The sequence below is a fragment of the Cebus imitator genome, unplaced genomic scaffold (assembly GCF_001604975.1).
Source record: "Cebus imitator isolate Cc_AM_T3 unplaced genomic scaffold, Cebus_imitator-1.0 Scaffold124, whole genome shotgun sequence".
In the NCBI taxonomy this organism is placed as follows: domain Eukaryota; kingdom Metazoa; phylum Chordata; class Mammalia; order Primates; family Cebidae; genus Cebus; species Cebus imitator.
In genome coordinates, this window is record NW_016107439.1 from 7,043,690 (window position 1) to 7,055,567 (window position 11,878).

General features: G+C 32.6%; 1 protein-coding gene across 2 annotated transcripts in view; it reads left to right on the forward strand.

The window, feature by feature from the left end:
• The window catches only part of GABRG1 (gamma-aminobutyric acid type A receptor subunit gamma1), a 93,144-nt gene extending 83,270 nt beyond the window's left edge, over positions 1-9,874 (forward strand). The window contains exon 9 of one of the 2 annotated variants that reach the window (XM_037742655.1): positions 4,559-5,578. In XM_037742655.1, coding sequence (XP_037598583.1) covers positions 4,559-4,825 — 267 coding nt within the window. In that variant the 3' untranslated portion in view covers positions 4,826-5,578. Of the gene's footprint in view, positions 1-4,558 lie in introns of both variants that reach the window. The other variant, XM_017540344.2, reaches the window with a different exon arrangement.
• Positions 9,875-11,878: the final 2,004 nt, after the last annotated feature.

Below are 11,878 nucleotides of genomic sequence, written 5' to 3' on the forward strand. Positions count from 1 at the left end.
TCACCTGCAGCAGCTGCTGAACAGTAAGCGTTGTTACCAGTTTTCTTCTGCTATCTTTGTCCCAGAAGGATACCCGCCTAGTGTCAACCTGATCTCTCCTTTATGAGGTGTCTCTTTGGATATATAGGGGTCAGGAAGCTGCTTGAGGAGACGGTCTCTTCTTTATAGGAGCTCAAATGGTGAGCTGTGAGCTCTGTTATTCATTCAGAGCTGCTGGGCAGGTACATTTAGGTCTGCTGCAGCAGAACTCATAAACTGCTTTTTGTTTCCAGGTGCTCTGTCCCAGGGATTTAGGGCTTTATTTATGAGTTTCCGTTATGCTGCCGCCTTCTCTTTTTTTTTCCTTTAGACCTGCCCTGCCCAGCAAGGAGGCAGCCTAGTCACTGTCGACCTATAGAGGCTTTGCTGAGCTGCTATGGGATCCGCCCTGCTGCCGAGTGAACTTCCCTGCAGTCCTGTTTATATGGGTGTAGTTAGAACCGCTTTGGCAATGGTGGCCCACCTCTGGAGGAGTCTCTCTGCTGTGGCAGGTTGCCTTGGCAACGGCGGGCTGCCTTAGCAATGGCGGGTTGCCTTGGCAACGGTGGGCTGCCTCAGCATTGGCCGACTACCTCCGTCCTGGCGGGCTGCCTCGGTAATGGCGGACGCCCCTCCCCCGCAGAGCTGGACCGTCCCCAGTTCAGCTGCGCTTTCTGTGAAAGTCTCAATCCAGAGTTTCTGGTTGCTGTTCTTTTGTGGGGGTGGGACCAGCCAAGCCTGATCGCCTGGCTCCCTGCCTCAGCTCCTTTTTTAAGTTTGTGTCCCAGTCACCTGTTGAAGAGGCACCGGGGTCTGTTTGTTTTCCCCTGCTGCCACTCACTGTGCTTGCTTAAACAGCGGCACTGAGGTTTGTGGTGCTTTTTTTTTTTTTTTTTTTTTTTTCCTTGGTGTCTTTTTCTTTTTTTTTTTTTTTTTTCCCTTTTTAAACAGACGAATGGGCGACTTCCCGTGGCTCCAATCGCCAGCCAAAAGGGCACCCGGACCGGTGTATTTTGTACGGAGATCCGGAGAACCAGAGAACCGCTGCTCCAGGGCGCCGACAAAGAAGCTGCGCGGGGCAAAGCAGCGGTGCCGGCTGGCACAGCCGTGCTGGCCGAAACAGCCGCACTGGCGACCATGGAGCACCTCTGCCTGGGAATTTCCTAGTCCGTGGGCAATAAAAATGTGGCGTCCACTCACCCTATGCACTTTCACTGGGAGCTGCAATCATGAGCTGTTCCTAAATGGCCATCTTGGATCCCCCTCCCCTCCTGTTGATTTTTTAATGCTGATGGGATAATCTCTAATTTGGAACACCCCAATTTAAACAGTATTTTGTGAAGGAGGGGTAAAGAGTGCTTAGCTTAGCATTTTCAGGTGCAACATTTTATATGGGAAATTAATAATAGTATATAGTCAGTATTTTAAAATATAATCATCAAACAGTATTTGCTATTCATATTATTAATATTTAATAATTTTAAAGATATTAGCAGATGATATAAATAACACTTATCTGTAAATGCTGATTTATCACTTAATATTTATTTGATATTAGTATAACTTGGTGCTTAAATATATTTTACTAATGTTTAACTAGACAAAGCTATATTCTTAATAGTGAAAATGGGATGAATTTCTCAAAATAGTAAGCTCAGCTATATTCTTAATAATTTTTAAAATTTTAAAAATGTATATTTTAAAAATTATTTCATTTAAAGTAGTATATTCTATTCAATTATGTTGTTTCTTTTTAAATTGCTTTAACTGATGTATTGTTTTTTAATGTTTGCTTTTTTGAGGGGAAACAGGGTCTATACTTGAGACATTAAGATGGGTAGAATAGTTGAACTTCAGATATATAAGACTTGGACTGTATATATTTTTCTGATTAATTTCTCAGAGGTTTCCAGGTCAGAAATCTGGATTTTATCATCATTTTATTTTATTGGTATTGTGTTAGTTTTTTGGCTATTTTTCTCAACATGTAGAAAGTCCATTTCTGTTTACTTTCATCATTCATTGAAGTGTAGTTTCTTCCAGTTCATGAACTTGAGTTTGGAAAGGATGGGAGTAGGAGCAGAAAAATCCAGAAAATTGCAAATTTAAAATGTCTTTGCAACAGAAACTCTCCATGATACTGTTCACCAGAAATTAGTCCATTTTTTTAAGTAAACCACCTTGCAGTTTTTCTTCATTTTAGTGCACTAAAAATTTAATCATTTATCTCATGAACAAGTAATATCCTCTGAAAAACACACCGTATTTCCACTTATGATAATGCTGCTTCATATATGGAATGTGTTTTCTACTACATAATCTTCAAATTGCCTGCTAACAATTTTTAAACATTAATTTTCATTCTGATTAGCATCTGAGCATATGCTATTCAAGTGTCAAGTGACAAGGAAACGAATACCAATTTGTCTCTCTCTCTCTCTCTCTCTCTCTCTCTCTCTCTCTCTCTCTCCCCCCCTTTTTTTTTTTTACATGTTTTTAGTGCTCCATAAAAATTTAGGAATGTAGTCAACTATCCCCAAGCTCCATCCTCAAAAGATCTGTCATTAACATTTAATAAGATACTGCCTCTGCTTTTTATGACATAGCTAAGCAAGTTTAATCATGAACTTATTTGTGTTTATAGCATTTCTCCTTATCTTCAAGGTGCACATTTTGTCTCTAATAGGAATATTGTGACCTGCATGATATTTTAATCTTTTAAAAATATTACTAAATGTGAATATTTGATTATTTTTGCATCTACTGAAGTTTAATATTTGGTGACTTAGATTTTATGTTTCCCTTTAGAAACGAAATGGATATGAGCATAGGTTAAAGTTGCAAGATATTTTAAACTTTAGTTTATAATTGTAAAAATGTTTTTTATAAAATATTTAATTTTGTTGATCTATTTCAAAATTTAGAATGACAACATTTATCAAACATTTGCATTAGAAAGGCTGTAAGATCTGGTTTAAATTTGGGGAGAGATAGCAAGGGGTGAGATGCCAGATGTGGGTGATGGGGAGGAAGGCAGCAAATCACACTGCCACGTGTGTACCTATGCAACAATCTTGCATGTTCTTCACAGGTACCCCAAAACTGAAAATGCAATAAAATAAATAAAAATTAAAAAATTTTAAAAATAGAAATTAAAAAAACATTTTTATAAATTTGGTACTATATTTAGTGTTTAGATAGTAAATTGCTCATTACAAAAAGTTGTAAGATTTCCATCTTAAGATAATCCTCAAGATATGTGGAGTCCTGAAAAATGAAGAATTACGAAAACTGAAAGAAATCTTTATATTTTACTTGTGAGTTTATTAAAGTAGTCATTAATTTATTAATGTCACAGTAACATTTTTCTGTGGTCTAAGACTTTGTCGTTGTTTCTATTGTTATTGTTAGTATTTTTATCTTAGCATGAATTTTATGATCAACTGTGATATAGCCTCATCAGGAATAAACAGTAGCAATTACAACAATAGTGGTGTTACCTACTGGCAGGTGATTACTTGCTATGTTTCAAACATTTTGCTTCATGTTTTATGTCCATCAACCCATTTAATAATAAAACAAATCTACAGTATTTTTATCACCATTTTTGTACAGAAGAAAACATAGTAACAAATGAACAGTCGTATTTCCAGTTTACATTTATACAACTTTACTGGGCAAAGCTAGAAATTAGGCACAAGTTTGATGTCGGTGCTTGCTTTAATGTTCTATATTATTCTAACTTTGTCAAATGTATAATACTTTCACTTTTTAATTATTTAAGTATTATTCAAAATCAAGTATTATAGAAAGTTAATTTAACATGTTCCAAATAAAACTGCTAATAATAGTAGCTATTATTACTGAGCATGATGGAGCATTGATACTTTTACATCAGCTGTGAAATACACTTATCATAGCTGTCACAGAAATTAGGTGCTAATATAATTCCAGCTATGAAGACAGCTACATTGGTAGAATGAGTAGAATTTGAACACCAGTTGTTCCCAATTCTGAGTTTTTAATTCCTGCACATCCTCTTTCCCAAAAGTGATACCTTGTGCTTCACATCGCCAATAATTTTTTTTTGTTCATTCACAGCTTGTCAAACGTTTTGCATTATCAAAATGTCTTATTTGCTATTTATCTCATTTTTATTAAAGTAAATAACATATAACAGCAAAAAAAAAAAGACATGTAGCACTGTTAATGTTTTAGTGTAAAATATCATAGAATATACAGTTCATTTTTATGTTATTAGATTTGTGATAAATAATAATTTGGTAGGTTAACTCTCTAAAAGTGTAAAATATATTTTATTTTTCCGGGCTATTTCATTTCTGCGTAATATAATTTAACTCATGTTCTGTTGCAAAGTAAATTATAATATAAAAATATGTTCCAGTTGAAAATACTGATTTTTTGAAATCAAGATTATTTTCATTACATATCAGTCTCCTAGAATTTGCCTTAAGGGAGAAAATTTATCTCTCCTATGCTCCTTTTTTAGTGTCAAAAATTCATTTATTATTTTTCTCAGATGTCTCCTGGTCTCCACCCTGGATCTACTCTGATTCCAATGAATAATGTTTCTGTGCCGCAAGATGATGATTATGGATACCAGTGTTTGGAGGGAAAAGATTGTGCCAGCTTCTTCTGTTGCTTTGAAGACTGCAGAACAGGATCTTGGAGGGAAGGAAGGATACATATACGCATTGCCAAAATTGACTCTTATTCGAGAATATTTTTCCCAACAGCTTTTGCCCTGTTCAACTTGGTTTATTGGGTTGGCTATCTTTACTTATAAAATCTACCATGAGCAAAAATCAAAAGAAGTCTGACTAAATTCAGTAGAATCTTTTGCACTTCAGTAACTTGAAGTTTAAATTTAAAATGCAGAGAAACCAATGGTTAAAATACGAGTAGTATTGTAACTATTTTAAGGCCTGCAAAAGTAAATAACATAGCAGCTTTTAAAAACTGATTAGTTGCAAAATCCAGTGGGTTAAAATACTCACATATTTTTACTTAAATTTTCTTTAATTTACTTATATGTTAGCATAATTTTGAATTTTTAAGTTCTCTGATTCATGTTTTAAACTTGGATTGATTTTAATACACATTTTGTTTAAATATAATCTATATTTTTTGTAATTTGAGACTAAAGACTAATATTTATGTAGAAACTTTTTGCCAAAAAATATTTTAATTTTTTTTTCTTGCTTTTTGTTTGTAGGTCCTGCTTGAAATACAGTTACTTAACATAAAGCCATAGTTTTCTTGGATCCATTTCCAAGATACTGTATTCCCAAGAAGAAACTGATTTATTTTTAACTTATCAATTACAGAAGACCTATAAAGAGGTCAATTTTTACCTGTCTTTTAATCCAGTCCATTTTCTAATGCAATATTAAACAGAACTCCAGTTACATTTACTTAGGTAATTTGCAAACTTGGAAGGAAGCCACCAAAGTCATTTTTTAAGACTGCAAGATAAAAAATCAGACAAAATCTAACCATTTTATTCTCTGCTTCATAGCATTAATAATGTATGATGAAGTTAACATTGAAATATTAAAATCTACCAATGCAAATTAAATGCAGAGAGAAATTATTATTTTTCTTTGTTTTATGAATGTGTTACAGACCCTAAAATAACAAAATATTGAGAAACAGTGCTTTTATTTACTCATGTCGTGAAAAATTATTACCTGGCAAACTGAGTTGCAGGTCGTATTGAGGACAGAATCTTAAATATGTGCTCTTAGCATTGTTTTTAGACTAGTAATATTCAGAGAACAGTTACAGACCTGCATTACATATTGCCTCTTCTGGCTCCAAAGTTCTGAACACTGTCAGTTTCAAAACACATTATATATTGTTATAATATTCTTTTTTACTAGAAAATTAGGGAAGCCTCAAAATCATGTTAAAGAGGGAGTTTTGTTGAGGCATCTTTAATGAACATAAGTGTGAGAGCCCTCTAAATTCTTAGAGTCTCACAGGATGTAAAATCTATCAGTTAATAGTTTTCAAAATGTCTCTTTTGTTAAGAAGAGATTTAAATTTAGGCTTCGATGGTTATAATCTTGTAAGTAGTTTGACATATCAATTGTTTATGAGATTCATCACATAAATTTCTGGGGAACTACCCAGATTAGCTTGGAAATAACCTTTAAAAATTGTTTCTGTTGCCAAGACCAGTGATCATGATGTAGAGTTTTATGATCACGGCCTAACTGACTTAAGGTTTGGAGGGGGCAGGTAAACTGTCACCTGTGCAATTGACACTCTAGTTTTAAATGTTATAATTTTGCCATATGGCTAGTGAATCTCTGGCATGGTTATACATATGTATTAGAAATATATAGGTTTTCTTTATTTTTAATTAATTAATTTATTGTTTACTTTGTGTTCCCTGCTAACTCTGATTTTTTTCACTTGCTTATAAACTTCTGAAAAAATAAGCATGAATCAAATGATAATGCCCAATATCCACTGACACTGCTTTTTTCTTGAATGAATAGCCAAATTTAACTTCGGTCATCTATATATTCATTTACACATTATTCATACATTCATTGAAATAACATTGAGTTCTGATGGATGTTTTTAAAGTTACGCATTCATTTAAGGATAAATAAAAAAGTACTCATAAAAAATAAAATAATTCACTAAAATATTGTATGGCTATTTTCATGTTTTAAACTGTAGCTTACTCATTATCATGAGACAGTTTTGATTTTGGGACTCTTTCAAGTGTATCTGAGCATGACTATATTTTAAAATACTTAAAAGTGCTTGATATAAATAGCATTCCTTCTGAAACACAGTTCTATGTAAAAGAAAAAACAAATAGCTTTGCTTTTCTCATTGGTGTTTCATTAACTTGGCTTTAAATGTTGACAATATTTACAAGTGGAAATAAAATTTATAAATATATGAAAGATGTCTTTCCTTGTATATACCATCAAGCAATCACTTTCTTTTCAGAGCAAGTGGTACTTTGAACAGTTGTATGTAAATGTGCAATCAGAAAGAATGGTGTACAAATCTTATTTCTAAAAATAAGAATAAAAAGGTAAAAATGCATTTAGACTACTTTTTCAAGAAATCAAATACAGCTTTTTTTCAAAGCTGATTTAGTCCATTTCCTGTTACTCTATTCCCAGTATAAGTTTCATCATCTTGAGAAATAATTTTTAAAAAATCTTCCCCTTTTTCTGGGAAGTTATACCATAATTTATTGAATTAATGGGAACTTGAATTTCCTGGATGCTTTAAATGATTTTAACACTAACATAGACCCTAAAAGTGGATATAAAGAATTGAGAAGCATAACTGGAGCACAGGAGATAGGATCACTTGTAAAAATGTTTGTTTATGTAGACCTATTCTCTGAAGATGTTACCAGGATCTAGAAATTCTGAGAGGTGAAAATGTGTTTGGCATAATTTTTTTCTCTTAGATCTACAATGACAGGGTCATATTTTATTTTATTTATCTTTGAATTCCGTGGACAAAATTAGGCTCACTTGAAATTATTTTTTGTAAAGCCAAGTAAGTTCATGGAAAAAATGTAAAAAATACATAGATTACTTGAGAATTTAGTAGAGATAGGGAAAAATGTCCCAGTAAGTCTAACTAAAGTTTTGATATATGTAGGAATTAGCAATTCATTGGAGGCATTTTATTTTAAGCTGAAGAGAGATTTCATTAGTAAGTTTTAAAAATTGATCAACTTCAAATTAAAGCGCAGTAGATGTGTATAAATATGAAGGCAATCATAAGGATTATTTTTTTATTTGTGGTTCCATATTCTGGCATTAATATATCACCATAAAATAGACTGTTTTTGTCTCAAGAACAATAATAAAATTGAAGTCTATATTCATGCCAATTCAGCATCAAAAGAATGGCTGACAGTTCTTTCACACCAAGGGCCCCATAATTATAAATGTGAAATTGTATTCCAGGTCAAAGTGTTGTGAAAAATTCACAAAACGCTTTGATTTTCCAAGAGATGAGCTTTAGATAAGATGATTTTAGTAGATTAAAATAAATAACTGGTATTGAAGTAAATGTATAACAGATGAATAGATACATAAATAAAATTTTCAAAGCTATACCAGTGCCTATTTTTACTCTAGCAAAATTTCCTGTAACAAGATACTACATTGGAAATTATTTCACTGGTCTTAGCATTGGGAATGAAGTTATCCAGTAGACACTTAATGTTTTACTGCTTGTCTCACTAGAAACATTTATTTCTGACTTACCTAGTTTTCTTTATATCATCAAATTTATTCAGCTTCTCAGTGCTATACCATATGACAGCAACACATACTTGATATTCCATTTCTGTTGGCCATTCTTTATTGCTTTTTACTGCTAGGGAGGTCTTGCCAGGCTTCTATACAGTTACAAAAGCCATTACCAAGTATTTGTAAAGGACTTTCCAAATGGTGTTTTCAAACATTATTAACCATTTTGCTCTAGTTGATTTAAGATCAGTTCTGACTTTTTGTGTTTGCATTTTGGAAGTGAGGTAACCTTATTCAAATATTTATGCAGCACTTTCTATGTACAAAGTACTGTTCTAAATACAAAAGGAAATATAAAGATGAAATTTCAAGGAAAATATAATGTAGTCAGAGAGATGAGATTAGTTATACAATTTAAGGGAGGGAGGATATCTCTAGGAAGGTTTTGTGGAGGATATGTGTTTAGGGATGGAAGCTTGGGGATGCAATAGGTGAGAAGGACGGAGATCACAATTTCCAATTGGGTAAACAGCTTGAGAAAAGAAACAGAAGCATGAGCACAAATTAGAATTCCAATTTCTTTGAAAGATTCATATAGAGACAATGAAAAGTTAGGTTAGACCAATAAACTGAGAAGCATGAATGTGGATATCAGGAGGCTAGGTAAAATTACGAAGTCATAAAGAGTTCACAGAGTTCCTTAGTACAAAAGAGACATTATTAAAATTTCTGCAGAAGTTTCTTCTTGTTGGTGTGTGATGGTTTGGAGTATAACAAGCCAGTTAATAATATAGGTTTATGGTGGATAATATGAGGATGAAATCAGTACTCTTATGACAGAAGTCTTCAGTGGAGAGAGGGAAAGATAGCCCCAAATAGAAAGAAAGACATTAAGCTTTGACCAACAGACAACATTACTGAGACACATGGTGTGTTGGGTGGAAGGGATCCTGTAATAGATACTTGTTTGCATGTAGATGGGCACAAAGACACTACAAGAAAATTCTAGATGTTATGCAATCTTGTTTCCTGTTCCATTTTTATCAAATGCTTATTTTTTTATTGATTTATTTTTCACACATAAAGGATGAAGAAAAAATAATCTGAAATGTAAATCATAAAGTGATCTGTCCAGGTTCTTATTTTTTTTAATGTTCCTCACTAAACGGGTTTTCTATTCAAATAAACTTTTCCAGTTTTCTCCCTGGAAAATATTATATACATATATATATTTGAACAAAGAGCATAAGAAATGACAATTTTGGGTAGAAATAGTCTACTGTGTGAAGAGAAAAATCGAGAAAGCTAATTTCTGATCCTCAAACAATTTCTGAAATATTTCTGTCAGAATAAATAAAATAACTGTTATTGCTGGAAGCTGAAACATACTTGGACCCTTTGAGTGTCTGATGGTAAAAGCTGTGGTAACTGAAATGCATTTAAGCAAAAAGGGCTAATTAGTGGACTTTTAAGACATTATTTACCTAAATGGAAATAGTTTGGTTTTCAATCCTTCATTGTAATAACACTTATTTGCAACCATTGAGTGTATATAGTCATTTCCTATAATAAAGTTTTATGGCTTGTGATTATAATGGCTTCTGTTATTCTGCTACTGCCTCATTGTTTTGAGGAATATTTGTAAGTTTGTGGCAAAGTATCTCAATTTTTCAAAGTGTTGTTTACTCTCATGATCCTTAGTACAAAAATAAACCCAGTAACTTGTTATAAAATAAATATTTACATTCTCTTAAACTGTGTCTTTCTTGACACAGTTTCTTAAATTACCTATGTAATTTCACATTTTTTTTTCAATTAAGTACCTTAAAAACTTTCTCCTTGATTGAGACTTTTGAAAAGTAATTTAACTTGAAAAGGTTAGGTAAACATAATTGAAGCTTATGCATGATTTTCACTGGTCTATGAATGTCTGGATTATTCTAACAATTTGCGATTTTACCCCGATTTAAACAACCAGATATTCTTCAGTAGGTGTGCCAGTGAGAGCAATATATATTAGTTAGGATTAATACCTAGACCACTCCAGCTACCCCATGTTATAGAAAATTCTATTCCACATGAAGGAACAGTTACTGAAGAAAATTAAAAGTCAGAAAATCAGGAGATAAGGTATTTTCTGCTTCATCCTCTTAGTTCTCCCTTCCCTGCTACCACAGTACAATATTTTTTAAAAATTTTGTGATTCTTCTCTCAGGTCCAAAATAACAGATATGCTATTTTCATAAAGGTGAAGAAGGCAGGGGATGACTGCTGTTTCCAGAGTACCTGAGATGTGTCTGGGACTATAAATACATTATATATTAATAACTTAGTTTTCAAAGCAGAGAACTGTATTTAACAGGTGAAAATACCAAGGCTCAGTATAGTAGATATATTCTGCAAGCTCATATACCTGCAACCTAAAATTAAATTTAGGTGCCTATAACTGTAAAGACCTTCTCTTTCATTTAGGTGGAAAGACTCTGGTGGTAGTGACTGCACTTATTCCAACACTAGAACTTCTTTCCTTCACAGAAGAGAAGTGAAGAACTGAAAAACAACCCACTCCATTTGTTTAAAGCACAAAAAATCTACATTATTTAGTAATTGTATAATAGCATTCTCTTTCCATCCCTTATTTCCAAAGTGGACTTCATTTCAGGTGAAATATTTTAAACATATACTAGATATGTTTTTAAAAATTACTCCTGATATTCAATCAAAATATAGAGAACTCACTTTTTAAGAAAGCTGTTGGCAAACTATGGCCATCACAGTGACTTGGGACGCAATCATTCTGTTCATTTGCTGTTGTCTATGGCTGCTTTTTTTGCTATAGCAACAGAGCTGAGTAGTTTCAACAGAAATTAAATGTCGCATAAAGTCTAAATATTTACTCGGCACTTTGCAGAGAAAAACCTTGCCAACTATTGTTTTAGAAAAATTTTACGGTTCTAATTAAAAAGTGCCACATATTTAAAGTACATTTTTAATATATTTTTAATTTTAAAAGTAAAATATCTTCATTGAAGATGTGAAGTAATGCAATTAGTTGTTCTCCACTGTACTTCATCCTCTTAACTTCTCTCAAAGAGACATTAATCAAAGCTATGCCCTCTTTTTTAAAATCTATGAAAATTATTATAAATGTTTCATTAATGAAAATACATGCCTCTTCATAATTAGTTTAATACTGTTTGAAGTAGATATAGTAGGTTAATCTAGAGAGGTTGTTGTCACCACTAAAATTGAAACAAGATGCTTTAAGTAAAATAAAAGTAAGAAAAGCAAATATTAAAGTAATTTTAATGTTTTCCCTCTTGAGGCAGCATAAGGTATGTTTTCCCATTAAAATTGCTTGTGTCAATATGAAATCCTGCTTTTAACAATATTTTTTGCAGCACTAAAACCCAAGCAACGCTTTATGAATAATTTCTTCAGAATAAATATTTAATTCACTTTGTACATTACTCATGTGCTTTCCTTCTGCATTTCAGTGTGTAGATTTCAATATTTAAATTTATATTTAAAATAGTCATAAAGAGTAGTTTTTTAAAAAATATATACCAAAGGAGGATGTAAAGATAAAGGACCAA